General features: G+C 40.4%; 1 protein-coding gene across 1 annotated transcript in view; it reads right to left on the bottom strand.

The window, feature by feature from the left end:
* The window catches only part of hip1rb (huntingtin interacting protein 1 related b), a 34,042-nt gene extending 14,415 nt beyond the window's left edge, over positions 1–19,627 (bottom strand). Inside the window, exons 1-5 of the mRNA XM_034091184.1 lie at positions 19,329–19,627; positions 1,673–1,736; positions 634–776; positions 300–356; positions 105–185 (exon numbers count right to left, since the gene is read on the bottom strand). Coding sequence (XP_033947075.1) covers positions 105–185; positions 300–356; positions 634–776; positions 1,673–1,736; positions 19,329–19,421 — 438 coding nt within the window. The 5' untranslated portion in view covers positions 19,422–19,627. The remainder of the gene's footprint in view (positions 1–104; positions 186–299; positions 357–633; positions 777–1,672; positions 1,737–19,328) is intronic.
* Between the last annotated feature and the right edge of the window lie 266 nt (positions 19,628–19,893).

The following is a 19,893-nucleotide window of genomic DNA, read 5'->3' on the forward strand; positions in this document are numbered from 1 at the left end:
ATTGTTTAAATCAAGGTGTAAATTCCTAACAATACGCAAAATCCTTCATCATGTGCACCTAGCATACCTTGTGGTGTGTGACATGCGACAGAGGACACTCTTACCTTTGCATGAAACTCCATTTTTGTGCAGAGCAGTTTGGTATACAGAGCCACCAGCTGTCCGTATTTGTCATGGAGGTTGCTCTGGAAATCAAGTATTAAGCACAATTAATACAAATGGGAAAGAAAATCTATCGATTCTCGCTTCACAGGATATCAAATGTATTAAAGTTATTTTTAAAACCTGTAAATACTCACCCATAGTTTCCCGATTTCAACTAAAGAACTGTGATGCCTCATGCAGTCTTGTAGAACCTGTAGGATGACCGCAAAAATGTGAGGCTTTTAGAACAAAGCCTGAATCTAGAGATAATAGTAAACCAATGACAAATTGTGAAAAAAATATTGATTCAATAGTGACATCATGCAGGGTTTCACTGTTTGTTGATTAGATCACACCCACAAATTGCATAATTATTTTTTCTCAGCTCTATGTTGAACTGATGCTGTTGTAACAGTCTTTGATCACTCCACAACTCCTTGGTGCAATAGACGGTAATATACAGTAAGAAAAGAGAACTTGGTGTCGTACGTTTCGGTGTCCGTCTCGCAAGACTTTGTGCAGAACGCTGCAGAACTTCCAGCTGAGGATGGAGCTGCTGGCCAGGGGGAAGCCCAGAGCGTAGGACCAGAAGGTGTAGGCTCCCTTCTCCCTGTAAGTCCCCAGGATGATTCCTGTTGGCGTGGGGTTAAGGAAGTACAAACTATCACAGGACGGCTGCTGATTTAACACACAACACGGGCCATGTCTTTAACACCCCCACACAATGTCCCACTGGACTTTAACACCCCCACACACACACTCAAATCGAGCACCAGACACTTTTTTGCTATGGACAATCTTGCACTAATGTACATTCCCAAAGATATTGAAGTGACTGTTATTTTGTATTTGTTGATTGTTGTGTTTTTGTATCTTAATGTGAGCACATGTATAAATGTGTCTGTTGATTGTGTATATATAGGATATACATATTTTATATATTCGGGATTGTGGGAAACGGTATTTCGATCTCTGTCTGTAGACACAAACTGAAAGATTGACAATAAAGTTGACTTTGACTGCAGCCATGTCTCAATTAATTGAAAACAAAGGCCAGGCTAGGTTTCCATCATACAACTTATGAGAAATGGCAGGTAAGCTTTTGTTCCATTACTTTGTCCTCGTTGGACACATTATTCTTAATGGTAACCACTTTATGTACCATTCCTAATGTAAGCGTTCCCATCCCTTTGACCTCAACATCCAATACAATGGCCTTTTTCTCCCTGTAGTGTCCACTTAGTTAAGGCTTTTTAATTATGCTACCTGTTGTTGTAGGCTACCCCAATAGTATGTTCAATAAGTAAAATCATCACATTTTAGAAAAAACATTCCCCAAATGATAACGCCTTTACTGTGCTGACATTTCACTCTATTAAAGGTAATCAATTACCAATAAATCTGAAAAGACACTTATAGGCTAGGAATGTCATATATATGACTGACTTAAAAAATAAACACAGGTTGTGATGTAACGGCAGTAGCACACAATACTGATCTAAACAGAACAACTCCAAAAAGAGGATACGTCGAACATGTTTCTCCTTCACAGGCGTCTCAGCGGAGGTGATGGCCTTGCTGATGCTGCTCAGCTGAAAGGAGACGAAGAGGAGTTAATATTAGATCTTGTACAGTTTGCATTCTCCACCCACACAGCCCTCGTTCGTAGGGCTGACAATGAACCACACAACAAATTCAAAGGGCATGAGAAGTTAGATAAAGATCACGAGGCAAACAATTGATAACGGGCGGCACAGCAATGTCGGGAATGAATCAGAGAAGCAATGAGTCGGCACTCTGTACACACAGCGCTGTGCACAGCCAGCACCTGCTCCCATATTATGGTTAGCCGTATTTAAATGACAAACAAATGCAGTACTTTAACAGAATGGAGAGATAATATTAGGGATGTTTACTACAATGAAGTTATAACAGATGCTTGTTTATTTATTTAAAGGACATTAATCCACATTGCTGTAAATGAGCCAGTATTAGGCAGCAGGCTAATTTTCAACTGTTGTCCTTGGCAAGATGTTAAATGACCACAACAAGACTAGAATTAAATAGAGTACAGCAGACAACATCAGTACAACAATAAATAGGAACAGCAGTACAACAATAAATAGGAACAGCAGTACAACAATAGAGAGGAACAAACAAACATGCAAACAGATGAAATATCATCATACCTTTTGTTTTCATGAGTAAATCAACTTTCTTTTTACGTACATGATCTAAGAGAAGAAAATCATGTTGTATCCCTTTGTTTCTTTGCCTCTTCTCAATTAAGATTAATCAAACCTTGTTTTTCCAATACTGCTTACCATGCTTCTAACCTTACTTTCATAAAAAGAAAATTAATGTTTGTGCTGTTAACCTTGGTACAATACAACTTTATTTATAAAGCACTTTAAACCTCCAGACCTAAGTGCTGTACAGGCAAATAGATAAAACAAAGCATACAAACAAGTAACAGCTCAGCTCACACACCATACAACAAGTACAAGTAAAACAAAAAACAATTTAAATGCAAAAAAGCAACACTCAAATGTTAAAACGCTCAGGAGAAGAGGTGGGTTTTAAGAAGCGATTTAAAAGCAGCAGGTGTCTCGTTAGCTACATGAGCTCAAAAGACAAGCCCTGCGTCTAAAATATATCACATAAACAATCCTTCTGGTAATGAGAGCGTCATCAGGCCACAACCCGTCCAGCAGGTAGAACAAGTGGCTCTGAAACGGAGCAGGAAGGAAAGAGAAACACACACACCGTCTCTTCCCTTGTAATGCGTGTCCCCGAGGAGATTCACTTATTTCAATGAACCTCCGATAAAGTGCAACACAGCCCACGGGGCAATATGATCACTGCCTGGTGTTCAGGTTACACCATCATGGTTGTTGGAGCTATACATTGATTTATATTATTTAAGTTAAACATTTATTTAGTCTTTATGCTTTTATTTTGATTTATGGTAGTTTGGATACCTGGTGATAATGTATGTATTGTTGACAGGTGGTTGTGGGATTGTCGCACCAGCATAGGCATATGAAAAAAATATATCATTAGTAGATATATATATATAAGTATATATTATTCAAAAGTATTTGGGGGTAATGTAACTCAGGTTGATAGCATTTAGCTTCCTCCTCCATTAAGCCGATTTCAATCTGTGCCTGACTACACTGCAGAGGAATGTAGAACAACATTACACCGACAAAACATTCTTTATCAGGATGTTGCCTTTTGGGATCCTGTAAGACTCCCCAATGCAAAACAATTACATGATGATCAAAGCTGCAGACCGCACATTTACCCCGGACTAATAACACCGCCCGCCCACATCTAAATCGGCCTTTTTAGTCTCACTAAAAAATCTATTAGAAAGCTGCAGCTGATTCAGAACGCCGCTGCTCGAGTCCTCACTGACACTAAGAAAGTGGATCACATCACTCCAGTTCTGAAGTCTTTACACTGGCTTCCTGTGTGTCAAAGAATAGATTTCAAAATACTGCTGCTGGTTTATAAAGCACTGAATGGTTTAGGCCCAAAATACATTACTGATCTCCTGCTAAATTATGAACCATCCAGATCTCTCAGGTCTTCAGGGACGGATCAGCTTTCTGTCCCCAGAGTCAGAACTAAACATGGTAAAGCAGCGTTCAGTTATTATGCTCCAAATATCTGGAACAAACTCCCAGAAACCTGCAGGTCCGCTGCAACTCTGACTACTTTTAAATCCAGGCTGAAGACTTTTCTTTTTGTCGCTGCTTTTAATTGAACTATTCATATCTTAGACTGCACTGTAACTTTTATCCATGTATTTTTTCTTTTAATGTTTTAAATTTAAACGTAATTAAACTCCATGACATTTATGAGAGGGACTGCTCGAAAGTAGGATATTTGGGATATCCGTCGTAGCCAGGGGTTTACGATCAGTTTTTGGGTGATTTGTACTGAGGAACAAGTATCACAGCACCGACGGGTGAAAAATAGTGTTTTGGTAACACGGGGTGTTCAGGTAACACCTAAAGACTTTGTTATGGAACGCAAAGCAGAGTAGGGGGCTAGTACACCCTCCTGAGGGTCCGATTGTGGATGTCATGCGAGCAAAACATGGTGAAAACAATCTAAATTAACAATCGGGACGGAAATGTTCGGATTTCCAAAAGGAGGTTCTGTGAATAAATTAAAAATCAAGAACCGAAAGAATTGAACTATTCATATCTTAGGGTGCGTTCACACCTAATAGTCCGCTCTCTGGTGCGCACCAGACGACAGTTTGTTACATTGTTTCATTTTTCAGAAGGTTCGGTTTGCGTTCACACAGGCAAAACTCAAACGGACTATAAACTTTAAACACAAGTCATGTGCTCGGAAATGCTGTTCAACCATTGGTCAGACATTAAGTGGGTACAAACGCAAATCCCGGCAATTTCTAGCGGAGCCTCCACCATGGAGCATCGGCACTTTCGGCAGGTTATTCTCATGCTGCTGTTAGTCTGGAGATCAACAGACATGATTATATAATCAGACAACGTCCGTTAAAAAACATTATTCCATGGCTTTGTTGAATACTCGATTCTGATTGGTCAATTCAAAACACGTTACACGTTTTTAAATACAGAACAGACAGATCGCTGTCAAGGATTTATTGACCGTTGTTAAAGACGCACACATCTGCACAAAGAAGTCCGTTCCATTTAACTGTATACAGTTTGGCTGAAACTAACTGACAAGACAAGAGCGACAAGAAAACAGCGGAGAAGTAACGGGCAGAAACCCTCCTTTTTACGCAGCGGTCCAGACATAGGTCAGACGGCGACACATATTCAGTTGCCAGTTACTTTGGCATTAGGGCAGGGATATCTAGATACTTCCCAAGCTTTGACATAATGAATTGTGCTACTTTTAAAGCAAGCAACGATTTTTTCAAATCTGTAATCAAAAAGCTCCTCAAAAATGCTATCGAAGCAGTTCCTGCCGTTGCTACGTTAGTTCAAACAGTAACAACGGACTATTTTCTTAGCGGATGCATGTAAATTTAAATACATGTACTATTTTTTAAATCAATAAAATAATTTTCTAAATCCACAAAAGCATTTCAATTAATATTGGGAGTCATCATGTCGTTACTTTGTTGAGAATGTGGCCATGTAATAAGCGGGATAATGTGCAGCAGCGCGGTCATTATGGGGAAAAGAACACCTTCATGCCGATCTAGATCCCTCCGCTTCGCGTCGGGCTCCTGATCAGCCTGTCGGTGTTCTTTTCCTGCTTATCCACGAGAGACGTTCTGCAGAGGAGGGGCGTTTCACCGACGACAGGTGTTCTTACTTTTATGTAGCTGACGGAGAATTTTTACTTTACACGACACTGTTCAACACTTCATTCTGCTTTACTCTTTAACTAAACAACCGCGGATGTCTTGAAAGACTCTTTCGCTAAAGATTTTTGAAGATATCAGCGTTCTTGTGACACGTAAATACTGCGCTTCCTATGTTTTGGTGCAGACTGCGTTCACACCAGCAATGAACCGCTCCAGAGTTCGCAAGCAAGCGCTCCGAGACCACCTATTTTAGCGGACCAGAGTCCGGTTGTTTAGTTCACTTAAGAGGTCTCGGACTGCGTTCACACCGACCCAAATGAACCGCACCAAGCGGCTAAACGCACCAGGGTTCGATTCAACCGGACTATACAAGGCAGGTGTGAACGCATCCTTACTGCACTGTAGCTTTTCTTTTTAATGACTGTTTTTAAATGCCTTTGTCTGAATGTCTTTCATTTTTGTAAAGCACCTTGAATTGCCTGGTGCTGAAAGGTGCTATATAAATAAACTTGCCTTGCCTTAAAAACTGATTGGCTGGCCCCGCCTCGAGTCACAATGCAATGCTCTGTGTTGTCTGAGGATAGTGGTGTTGCAATCAAACCGACCTAAGTTTCCACAATAGTCCCAAAATGCTAAACTGTGATCATTTTGAACTGAGGTACTCAAGTTTATACTTGAACAATTTTGTTTACAACTAACCATAATATTCAAACCAGCGTTTCCGCCAACGGGGCGTCTTGCCGTCATTTGATGCCCTTATTCAGCTCGGAACGCCCTGACCTCGAGCAGAGGGCGTCCAAATAAAAAAGATTGAGTTTTTATCGCTTAAAATGACGAAAAGGAAAAAGGACATGGACATCCCTCTGTTGGAGGGCCAAAGGAGTCTGGTGGGATTATTTTCGCCGCCAACAAAGCGTGTTCCTGTGACGGAAAGTGTACTGCCGGGGGGTGCTAGTGGAGCATGCGCATGAACTGCGAGCGCCGGAGCCTCTCGGTGGCAAAACTGAGGCTCCGTGGTAAACTGTGGTAACATGAGGAGCCGTTTGGGAGCCGAAAGGGCCGGAATTCCCATCACTAATACGTAAAGAGATGGTATCTATAAGGGACGGCTTAATACAAAATTCAAGTCACGAGACACGACATCACACAAAAATAGACAGAACGCAGATATACAAACTTGAAGATTAATTACTTTAATATACCCATAGAGATAGCGGTAATATATTTATTGCAAATTAATTTAGCTGAAGAAAAGTGAACATCTGATATGGTGATATCTACACTGTCCTGAACACATCTATTGAGGAACAGTGTCTCTATTAGAGGTGTAACGGTTCACAGAAGTCACGGTTTGGTTCATACCTCGGTTTGGGGGTCACGGTTCGGTACGGGTTCGGTACAACAAGGAATAGCAAAAAAAAGTCCCAAATGCAAACTAAAAGGTTAAGTAAGCTGTACAGCTAAAAAGTAAAATAAATAATAAGAAAGTGTTTCAATCACAATCAACAAAAGGCAATACAGAACTGTATAACATCTCCAGATGTCAAAATATAAAATAAATACAATGATAAATATAAAACAAAATAAAATCTGTACCTTTAGGAGCAATGTCTAACATGTGTAATTAACTTGTGAGTGTGTGAGGCCATTACGCCTAAATAAAAGGTACTCAAGCTTTACTCTATTTTCAAGTTTTTCTTCAAAAAGATGAGTTTGTCTACGTTGTCAGTAGTGAGGGCAGATCTGTTGGCGGTAACTGTCACCTGCCGTCGAGAAAGCCCTCTCGCTGGGGACTGAGACAGACTCGGATGTGATTGAGCATGTTTGACGTGTTACCACTAGCATACCGCACCGCTGCCGACACATCGCCGACACATCGCCCTCGTCCGATCCACAACTCGCACCCCATCATTGTTGTAGTCCACAGGGAACCCGAAATGTTCCCACACACCTGATTTAAAAGTAGCAGGTGGGTCTTCTAGCTCCTGTGTGTTGTGTGAACTCGCCATAGCTACTAACTTTTCTTCTTCATATATTGTGTTCGTTTTGTTCTTGTTCTTCATTTGTTATTTACGGGCGGCTGGCTTTTAGGCGCAATACCGCCCCCTGAACTATATATAATGTAATACTGCCCTGAGTGACAGACTTTTTTCCCCACTCGTAAAAAAAAAGGCGTATTCGCCGTGTGACTGCATGTGCCGAACCGTGACTGCCGAACCGTGACGTCCGAACCGTGACGGTACGGGACGAATATACCATTACACCCCTAGTCTCTATAATACCAGCAATCCAGCTTCAACATCACAGCATTACTGAAGAGACCAATCCAAGATGCAATAAAACAACCACATCTTCAAAAATAACTTTCCTGTATCTAAACTCTCCTTGAGTGGGTAACTATAATATGTGCTTAAATTTGCACATACCAATACATGACAGCATTACACTCTGGACCTTGAGTCCTACCCTGAAACACAGGCTTACACTGTACATCCATGTCACATCTTTGAAACATAATCACATATCAGTGAGGCTCCTAATCCAACAGAAACCTATAACCAACTGTGGGAGTCGCCCCTAAACCCAGATCCACACACTCAGAACCACCAGAACATACATGGTGATCACAACAAAAGAGCGTCTGTGTCGTTCAGAGTGAGAGAGGGGTGTCCTGGTTAATAGGAGACTCCCCCTCTGACGCGAATGAACTGCTAGCTGCTCGTTTACACAGGGCAAGAGCAACACGCTAGCATGGAGGCCCGGGTGACAATGAGGCGTTTGTTGGGGAGGAAGGCCCGACAGCTGGGGGAGAAGATTGGTTGGATGGGGGCCGTGCTCTGGCACACAGAGCCTGGCACTGAGGCCTGGACAGATGGCCGCTGAGCAGGGAGGCTGCAGGGAGACGCTCATACATTCAGAGCGGCCATCAGTCAGAGAGCGAGGAGCGAGGACAGGGGAGAGTGCCACAGGACAAGAGGTCGAGGGTGATCAAACACTACACTGTTAATGTGTCACAGTATGCATAACCACCACCAGCGAGTGTGCCGTGTTGTCACAAGGACGTCAAAGACAATGCCACACACGCTTCACGGACTGCCTTATTTCATCTCGGCAATATCACAAAAATCAGATACATCCTGACTAGGGCTGCTCAATTAAAATCGTATTTTAAATCGCAATTATTTTTTCAAATGTATTATTGGTTTTTCAGTTGAGTTATACTTAACGTTCAGGGTAATCAACTGTTAAAAACATACTGTTCAAATGTTTTTTCTCCAATAAATTGATGTTTTCAAAGTAAATGGATAATCGTTATCGTGATATCAATTATTGACCCAAATAATCGAGATTATGAATGTTGCCATAATCGAGCAGCCCTAATCCTGACTCAAAAGGAAGCAGAAAAACTCATTCATGCTTTTATTACTCTGCTTTAAGACTCCCTTTTTATCAGGCGGTCCCATCACATCCATTCAAAATGTTCCACTGGTACAAAATGCTGCAGCCCGTCACATTAACAAAAACATGGAAAAAGGACCAGATCACTCTAATTTAAGCCGCTCTGCACCAGGATCCCAATCGAATTTGAAACTTGTTTTGACTTAAAGCACTAAATGGAAAGGCACATTAATACCTCAAATATATTTTAATCCCCCATTGCCCCTCTTGGGCATTACGCTCCCAGAGTGCAGGTCTGTTCCCTGAGTCCACTAGATCAAGAGTCAGAGCATTCAGCTACCAATCTCCCTTTATCTGGAACAACTCATGTTTTTAAATCAGGGAGGCAGACATTGTCCAAACTTTTAAGAGTTTGTTGAATACCTTGCTTTTTAATAAATCCTATAGTTAGAGCTGTTTTAAGAATACCCTATGTTTGTCCTCCTGAGTCCTACATTTTATGGGATTTTTTCTATTGTATTTTTACTGTCTTTTTGTTGTATTTTATCTTGTTTTATTTGTATTTCACGTTCTATTTTTTTCTTGTAATTGTATTTATCTATTTACACTGTCCACTATGTTTGTTAATCTGTATAGCCCACTGAGACAAACGTATTTTGTGATCTTGAGGTATATAAATAAGTACATTTTGATTTGATTTGTTGGAGGACTTCAGTATACAAAACGCAACTTGCCCTTGCTCCTCGTAGTGGGGAAGTAATGGGCAACGTTTGCATGGAGAGCTTCAACGATTAGTCGAATAATCTTTTAATCTAACGACAAAAAAATCAGTTTGATAATCGAGTAATCGTTACAATTATTTCTCATACAATTAAACTGAATATCTCTGGGTATTCGACTGACAAAACAAGGTATTTAAAGACTTGGTCTTCGAGAAACTGGGTTAAACAGTTTTTCACAATTTTCACTGAACGATTAAATTGTTGTTCTAGTTGCGCTGTACACTTTAACATTTACAAGGTAACTTTGGAATCACAATATTATCGCATATTTGCCAATATCAGAAAAGCCCAATCAATTCTTTAATTGCCTGAGGATTTAAATAACTACCGTTTTACTCATCTTTTCACAATAACTCACAAAAGCACTACTACCACTAACAAAGGCTCACCATCAAGACTCACATCAGTGTACACGCAGCTCACACACACAAACACCTTTTCTCAGTGCCACGGTCAAAGAAAAGTCATATGAAATCCAACATTTATTTACTAATGGAGCAATTCGGTCCAAACGCTGCAGACATACTGATACTGTCGACTGGCCAATGAGTTTATGCTGCATCTGGTTAAAGCGTCAGTAAATCCTCTGACCAGCAGAGAGGAGAAGTGAGAGGGAGGGAGAGCCTGGACTAATCCGACCATAAGCTCCACTGCCAGCTAGCATTGCTGTACTCAAGCCTCGACACTCAGTCGACACCCATCCTACGGTCTATGTGTACTATCTGTTTCTGTCTTATTCTGTTGCTGCTTTAACACCTGCATTTCCCTAAGGGGATCAATAAAGGTCCATCTTATCCTTTCTTACACACTCAATACCTCCAACCTTGAGGCCTCTCTGCCTTACCTCGTCACCTTTGCCTTTCAGCAGCGTGTCCATGTGCTTGGACATCCTGGTGTGGCACAGTGTGTGGAGTTAATGAAGTCAAAGCACCAACGCCACACCTGAGCTGATCTCACTGCACATAATGCTTCAAGGCAGGAACACTTATTGCAAGTCCTTATCAGCTTAATTCAACAGACTGCTGCTCTACTCGGGCTGACAAGGTCACAAACAGACTTTACACAGCTAACCCCTTATAGCTACCTGTGCTAACAATTCACCTCACCAGTGTTTTGAATCCATGACTAAAGAAACAGAGTTGCTGCTGTCCAATAGTCTTTGTTGTTGAGACTAACTAAGTGAAATGTCCAGGAAGTATCCAAGTAGCAGCCATGATAAAGGATGGTCTCTCTCTTAATGCTACCGAAAGGTGCTTCAATGCTTACTTTATTATCTTATTTATTGTAGGGTACTACTGGAAGACCCTTCATTAAAAGGAAAGGAGATTATGCCATCCCACAATTCCTTGCAGCAGCAGCAACATTGAAAGAAACGATTTTCTTCTAAGGAAGTGTGCTTTTGTTTTGTACAAGAATCCTTACTTGAATTGTACATTATTGAGTTTGTAACTTTCTTCATTTTTAATGTGTCGCTTAAAAACAAAACAAATGGTTTTAATACACAATTGTATAAACGTCCTCTTATTGTGTTGCTCCTCTTATACTGCTACTTTGCTAATTAACCGGGTGTACAGTTTGTAATAACTGGATTTTATGTGAAAAGTGAAATAAATAAATAGATTTTTTATACATTTTCAATTGAAAATGTGAATAATGGTGCTGACATTATCATTCCCTGTCAAAATAGAGAATAATTTCGTAAATTCATTTGTTTTCAATGTTCAGCCCTACTCTTAATTAAGTAGTAAGAACTTGGCTTAGAAAAGACACACCTGGATATTTGCCTGCTTTGAAAACCCTTGCAACAGCTACAATAGAAACACAAATAATTATCATAGCTCTTGTCCTGTCAAATCTGTGTACTCCAGTCAAGTTTTTGAAATATGTCCGCAGGGCTGAATGGATGCATTAGAAAAAGTAATGAATCAACTGTTGGCAGACCAGACAGAGGTCAAGACTTATTAATTGGGTTATCTCTAAGTTAATTATTAATTCTGCATCCACTTAAATATTCATGAAAAGATAAACTGTTCTTTAGCAACCAGACAGTTTTAGGGCCAGTTGGCAGCGCTGGTTATTTAGCTCATGCTTCACATGATGTTTGATTACAAAGCTGAAAACCCAAAGCGGGCCAAGGCACAAAACACAGACCATGTGATGAATGACAGTATTGATGACCACATTGTGTTCAGCATTGGTCTATTTACAAGGAAAGTAAAGGACATGGGCATGATGAGCGACTGTTTTGTAAATAATGCATGAGCATTACGTATATTTGCGCTATAAATATTTGAATCCAAAACAAACATTTATATCGATCATGAAAATAGAATTTGTAAAGCTTGAATCTCCTTTTTGGTTGTTGACAAATGTTACAAACTTGCTGCTTAAACAAAGTCTTGGAGAAACCAGCTTGAGTGCGCTAGAATTTGAAAGTACACAATAAAAAAAAAATCTTCCCCTTCCTTCAGGCTTCCTCCTCCAACACACGAACATGACCAATGAAGGAACGAGATAAGTTTGTGCACGAGATGGAAGGCTGACAGGCAGATAGGCCATCCAGTTACTTTAGCCGGGCCGGTGTCGGTACCATATGTGTTCGGGGTCCGTCTCTTACCAATGATGTCACGCATTGTGATTGGCTGTACGGTAGTTTACCCAGGGGTGCTTGGGGGCGCTGTCTAGTATAGCGGGCTTTTTTGATCATTACATTACATTTAGCTGACGCTTTTATCCAAAGCGACTTAGAGTAGATGATCAGTGGGGCCTTGTTTTTACTGAAACGTGATGTTTCCATTGAAAATGCTAACCGCTAGCCGCAAAGCTAGCATCGCAGCCACTGCTCCGTTTTCGGAGACTTTGCACACGTTTTTCACAAACATTTTCACACGCTAGGAGTATGGGAGTACTTCCATTCGCTTCGTCTGTAGATGTGATTTGATGCGTCATGTGTCCCCCAAAAACAACAATCGACAGTGTAAACATAATTATGTAAATAACCCAATTTGTGTTCTGTGAAACGGAAAAGGATTTTACATTGTTTTTGTTACTTTCGTTGCCGTGTCTTAAATGTAATTTAGGTTAACTTCCCGTTTGAAGTTGTTGCTATGGAAACAACATGACTGAGAAAAAAGCAAAATCTTCTACATATAATAACGGACAAAGTAAAGAATGAAGTGTAGGCTATGTTTAAATGTTCGGAATTTGACCATGTATGATAGTCCTCTTGAGTTGCCGTACAGCCGGAGACTTTGCACACGTTTTTCACAAACATTTTCACACGCTAGGAGTATGGGAGTACTTCCATTCGCTTCGTCTTGATCTGTAGATGTGATTTGCCCCCGAGCACCCCTGGGTAAATTACCGTCCAGCCAATCACAATGCGTGACGTCATTGGTAAGAGACGGACCCCGAACACATATGGTACCAACACCGGCTCAGATGATTGGTCGTGCTTTTCACAGCGCCACGGCTTCCACAGATGAAATGTTTTTATGTATTTATAGAGTGGCGAAGTCCCTCCCCTTCCAGGGGAACCTTATTTCATAAAAAGTATGTATTGAAGTCAATGGAGAGAGAAAGATTATCTTTCGATCCCGTTAGAGTTGTGCCACAAATTACACATATGATGTTTGTCAATTTAAAAGATAATTTTGAAAGTCAAAACAAATAAAACGTGTCGTAAAACTGTGAAGTAACATTTGTTTGTGTGAAACGCTGAATGAACTACATCTCTGGTCTCACAGAACAACACACGTCACCAAGATGGCCGTCACTACCGTCTTGTCAACAAAACGATTGACTACCCTCACTATCACCACAAGGAAACACATCCAGAAGAATGTCATGCAAAGCTGCCTGCCTTTGATTCTCTCTGAACTGCCTGGTCTTTTTAATGTTTAATGTCAACCATTTGTGCAGATAGCATGAAGTAGAAAAGATCGGCGATCGCCGATGCTAGCGTTAGCGTTAGCATTTCTCCCCCGGGCTTAAATTGTGTATTATAGAATGATCACACCGGTGACAGTACCCTTCAGAGGGTTCACGAAATATGACTACTACTCTTACCGTTTAACATTTTGGGTTACTTAATATTACAGTTTCTCGATTGCCAACACTTTTTTTTTTTTTTTTTTTTAATTGCTCAGTTTCTCAGAACACTAAACACAATTCACAAAAACACACACCCAAAGTGCAAAACACCTCATTTCTCCTGCTAAATGAAGAACTGCACTCAAAACTACATAAACACACTTCATTCATAATACTGGATTGTTTGACCAACCAACTACACACTGCTGAGCATACTCTAAAGCACTTTCATCACATGGGCTGTGCTCTGTACATAGAGGTTTCTGCAGAGAAAGATTGCTTGAGTTTACAGAAATACAGAAAATGAAGAAATACAAATGAGTTGTTGAAAAAAAAAAAAAAAAAAAAAAAATCACATTTTATTCAAAGATAACATTGTGCGACATGCATCTCAGCACATAGCTACTATGCTTCGGATCTCTAAGTGTGATGGCATTGTTTGCCAAAACCCAGTTTGTAACTGCTGCTTCCTGTGCCTCATCCTTATCCTTCCACCTCTTTGTTTCTCAGTCCTTCAGATAAACAACAAAGATATAGTGCTTGGTCAGTGTGTGTGTTGCATAAAAGTAAGTTTACCACAGTACATTGTGCAGGATTGTTGTACAGTTATAGTCTGCAACATGCCAACAATTCAATTACAGTAATGAAGTAAATACGGTTCACACAACAGATATAAACACTGATATATCATGAACTATGCAGAGCTACAAACTGGTAACCTGTTTTCAAGTCTAAGTGTCCGGATTACAGAGGCAACAGTATATCGGCTTAGATTAGGCTGAACCCTCTGTCCAGCCTCTCTCATCGTCAAACCATGTTTGATAACATTTAATTTCATTAGAGTACTCTTCCTCCTCCTCTCACTCTCAACCCAGCTCTTCCTCCTCCTCTTGCTCTTGCTCTTGCTCTTACTTCCATGTTGGCTTCCATTGTTGCTGTAAGAAAGTCCTCACCTGTGGTCTTTTTATAGTGCCAACATCCTGATTGATGCGCCAACAATTATGCTACCAGGTGTTTGGTCAGGTGGAACGTGTTTCTTGATCATTGGTCCATGTGTGAGGCATTTTCAATATCAGTGTTTTAAACCTGCTCACACGTGACTTTATGTCAGATTCCTGCGTCTTACGTGGAGAAACGTGTGCAGTGGTTTGCATAAAGTGCCGTGTTGATTTGCAAATTGTGTGAAAAGCTGAAAACATGTTTAGAGTTTTTGAGATTTGAGCCGATGTTTTGATCTTTGAGTGTCAGTTAAAATAATTGTGCTTTATGTAGAATTTTAGTGTGTTAGCAATCGAGACAAACTGTAAGGATAATAAAAATGACAAGGCTGTAATGCTAACTAACGTGCTAGCTAGGTAGCTAACTTGATCCAGCCACTCCTGGTCCTTTCATCAGACGGGAAGCGAAAGAACGAGCAAGACCCATTGCTGGCATGATAACAACCTGGTACTAAGCACACAGGCATTTTGTTAAAGTTATCTTATCTATCTCTTAGTGGAGGAAAACAGTTGTGACATCACTTACGCGACTCTGGGATGTGTAGTCTTTCGAGTTGAGTATTTTTCATAGTCTTAGATTTCAACAGTTTTACGACAAACTGACTTTTTTGACATGGAAATGATTTTTTAAGATTGACAATCATATGTGGCACAATTCAAACGGGATCAAAAGATAAGTGTTCTCTCTCCATTGACTTCAATACATTATTTTTCCGAAATAAGGTCCCATGGACCGGAAGTAGATGGGTGTGACTTCGCCACTCTATTGTCAAAGCATTTAATGTATTCATTGCTTCATCGGGATGTTAACCTGTTTAGCCCGAGAGGACCCTAATCTGGGTCCTGCGGGTAGTTTTTTCACGAAACTGTGTCTCAGGGTTTCTTAATATTTAAAAAACTATTAATGTGTCACCCATTTAACGGGAAGAAACTCAGCCAACAGACAATATGAATGAACCATTTTTACCAAAACAAAATACAAGTCTCACTTAGCACAGAACTCATGGTAAAAATACCCTTATAACTAGGGATGCTCCGATCGCCGGAATCCGTATCGGCCGATGCCGATCTGATCTCATAAGAAGCATCTAAATGACCCCTGAGCAAAAAATGCTAACGGACTTTGGCACAGAACTCAAGGGTGGTTTTCACTATAAGTAATGTTTCTTTTGGACGGACACTATAATTTAATGTTTTTTACTATGTTCAATCTGAATTTACTTTAAAATAAAACAAATCTATACTGATTCTGACTTTACTACATCCAACTCACAGGTTTATCATTACTTTGAGAAAAAAGATTATGAATTTACCCCTTTTAGAAGGGAAGATATAGTCATTTGTTCTGGGAATGTCATTTTCGAGGCTGAGACCTGAAAAACAGGCTCAGCGCTTAACAGGTTGAGAGCATTCCATGGAATATAACAAAAAGTGTTTCTGAAGTGAATTACCTACCCCACCTTTAACACATCAGCCTCTCCTGTTTTCAGTGTGAAACCATCATGACCAGCATGCTTTTAATTCTCTCAACTTCCACTATGTGTTTACCCACTGGTACTCCCATCCCCCTCCACTCTCTCATGGGCGCTCACTGGGGCAACAGCGAGGGAAAGCAAACACTATACACACACACAGGACGCTGTGTGAGACGTTTCACCTTGGAACCGAGGTCGACATAAAGAGGAGAGAGTGGAGCGACAGTGAGGAGTTTCAGTCCTGCATGAATCAGCAGTACTCAGAAACTCTATGACGAGAGGAATACAATATATGATAATAATACAATTTCTAATACAGGAATATAGAGGCTCCTTAGACACACAGAATAGCTAGGGCTGCAACTACGTACTATATTCAATATACATTCAGTGGCCGATTGTCTTTCTACATGCATTGAGTCTTCGAATGTCTGGTATTTTCAGTCTAAATCTCAAAATATATTCAGTTTCATATATGAAGCCCACATCTTGATATCTGAGAGGCGGAATGTAGCATTTACTGACATTTTCACTTGAAAATGTACAATTCAGTCAATCGAATTATCGATTAGTTGACTTATAGCTGTAGTTCTTACAGCTGGCCAGGTTACAATTAAGAGAACACTTAAACCAATGGTTGCATTTTTTCATTTTAAAACTGCTTTTTACTTAATGCAACTAGTTCAGCAGTTGAGACTCCACATCCACTAAACTACTTGTAGTGAAATGTAAACAAGTTGGCAGTAAAGAGACGTACAATAATCAGTTGTCATATTCTTCCTCATACTGCCTCCTCATTTGCATATTTCCCAGTGGATTCATTCAGCTGAGCAGTGGCACCCGAGTCATTCACATAAACAAGATCAAGTGCTGAAAGCGGTTAATTATACTCTGACCACACTATTCTGAATACGATATGAGTATTAAACTAAGCTTTGAAGCATGTTCTTAACACACAAGATTCCTTGTTGTACCATTGTTGAACTGCATCAAACTAGGAAGGCAACACTTTTAAAATCATAACTGTGCCTACTTTTGTTTTTGCTAATCAACAAATATTACGCTGCCACATTAAACAAGTCAACTATGCAAAAGAAAAATGCAGTCTAGCAGACTAGGGGCAAGAAAGGAGTAGGAAAGACAATCAGCTCTACACGTACTGCAAAAGCAAATAAAGCCCTGACGGAGGAGTACACACCCAGCGAAGGAAAAGCTCAGCCCATTTTAGATAGCATAATACTGAAAGTGTTGTAACTCCCGGACAGTTGTTCAACAGTTTGTTTAGTTACTCAACCAGGTTTCAATCTTATGCTTCCACGTCAGACGGGGTGTGTGCTTCACTTGAAGCAGCAGCTCCCTAACAAGGGGGTTCATCTTTAACAGAGTTAGTCACAAATGATGTATCTTGATTCTGGTAAAGAGGAGTATAACGTTTTTACATGGCGGATGACTGCAGCGAGGCTACAGCCAGAAAACACAAAGCACCTGTCGTTGCATGAAGAATACACAAAGGTAATACACAAAGGAAACTGAATAATATTTCTGAGTACGTACTCCACCAGGGTAACACTATCTCAAAGTGAATGTGATTCCTGGCTCAACAATGAGGCTGTTAAAGGCAGGGAAACTGATGACTGTAAGGGAGGAAAGGTGGACAAACAGGAAGGACAAGATCAGCATGATATCAATGGACAAGCTTAAGAAAGGAATGAATGTGTGACTATAGAAAAGCACCGCACAACATGGTTGGATTTCAATCTTAATGTCAAAGATGTATCTATATTAAGGCTGCGACAAAATGCTTCAATGGTAGAATCTTTCAGAATGGACAATTCATACCGTCTCTGAAACAGTTTCAAATGAAAATGGGGCTAATGTTCAGTTTCACAAGGAAATACAGTACAGATAGATACCGTCTATCCGTGTGTTGCACAAATCCACCCCTTATTGAAATGAGTTGCCCTATTAAAAACACTGGAAGGGTCAAAAACAAGTTTGTGATTGTATGTAGGCGAAAGGCCTCCATATTTCCAACATTGAGGGCAAAAATTGCCCATAACTGATAATACATGTCTTTCCTACCCCGTCTAAGACGTATTAAAAGAAAAACACATGCACCTGCATTTTACTTGTGTTGACACTCATTACTGTAACTATCATAACTAAATGTCTAACCCTTACCTTCATAGTAACTTGAAACCAAGTCTGAACCCCAAAACAGGCCTTTTAAGATGTGTCTAAAGTAAGGACAGGCCAAAGATCCTCACTTTCGAAAGATGTCTTCGCTTTGAAGGTCTCAAACTCATGTTGGTTCTCACAGTTGGAGAGGTGGAAGAAGTACTCAGATCTTGTACTTGAGTAAAAGTAGAAGTACCAGAGTGTAGAAATACTCTGTTAGAAGTAAAAGTCCTGCATTCAAAACGTTACTCAAGTATAATATCTAAAGTATTAGCTAAAATATACTTAAAGTACAAGTAAAAGTACTCATTATGCAGATGGTCCATTTCAAAATGATATATATTATGTTTTGATTATAATGATTGATGTATGAAAGTGTCTATCAAAGATGTTAAAGGTGTGAGTGACTTTGTATGCTGCAGGGGAGCTTGTGAATGTAACTTAGGTGTAACTAAAGTAATAAAGATATTAGATAAATGTAGTGGGGTAAAATCCCACTATTTACCTCTGAATTGTTGTGGGGTCGAAGTACAAAGCAGCAACACATTTAAATACTCAAGTAAAGTACCTCACAATACATACCGTATATTATAGTAGGCCTACAGCACTTGAGTAAATGTACTTAGTTACTTTACTGATAGTTGTACAAGCACAATCACACACACAGACGGAATATTCAGCTTCACGGCATACCTAGCAGCAACTGGGCATTTGTTGTCAAGTAGACAGACGCCTTCGACACATTTAATTCACATTTCAAACATTAAACTCCCAGGTCCAGGTGTTAATTGGAAACGTGGCCTATGCGGTAGGATACACTGACTGTGAGCACCGCGCACACACACATATAGTCCCCCGGTAAAGCCACAGCAGCAGGCCGGAGTAAAAATAAAGGTTTTCACCCCAAAGAGAGCATTAAATGTCTGATATTTCTTACCTGCTGCTTGTCAAAATGCTCCCTCTCCGCTCCAAGGTTGGCTTCAGTCCGCCGGCTCTTCACCCGTGTGGGCACCTGTCTAATGCTGTTCATCCTGGAGCTCGGACAAGGACAGTCTCAGGGAGAGAAAAAGAGATAAAGACAGGAAAACACGTCCAGGCGAGAGGAAATATTAGAGCACTTTCGCACTATCTAGAAAGGGACATGTCCTGTGTGTTCATCGCTGGTGATGCACCACGGCTGATGAGGAAGAGCAAAGTGAATGTTTGTTTTCCTCATGCTTTACGGCGGCGGAGGGATACGCCCCCAAGGTGGAGGACATGATGCATCATCCTGTCTCCTGCCGCCGACATCCTCCGACCTACACACACACACACACACACACACGCACACACACACACACACACACACACGTCAAAATGTTTCCATTACATCGCAGATAAGTGTTTTTAAAACAGCAATTATCTTAATAAATCGTGCTGTTGTTTAATATGTGTGTTTTTATTCCTGGCTCAGCTGCAGGCAGTGACGTCACCTCAATGACATCAAGTAGTGAAGGCAAATA

The sequence above is a fragment of the Pseudochaenichthys georgianus genome, chromosome 9, assembly GCF_902827115.2.
Source record: "Pseudochaenichthys georgianus chromosome 9, fPseGeo1.2, whole genome shotgun sequence".
Classification (NCBI taxonomy): Eukaryota; Metazoa; Chordata; class Actinopteri; order Perciformes; family Channichthyidae; genus Pseudochaenichthys; species Pseudochaenichthys georgianus.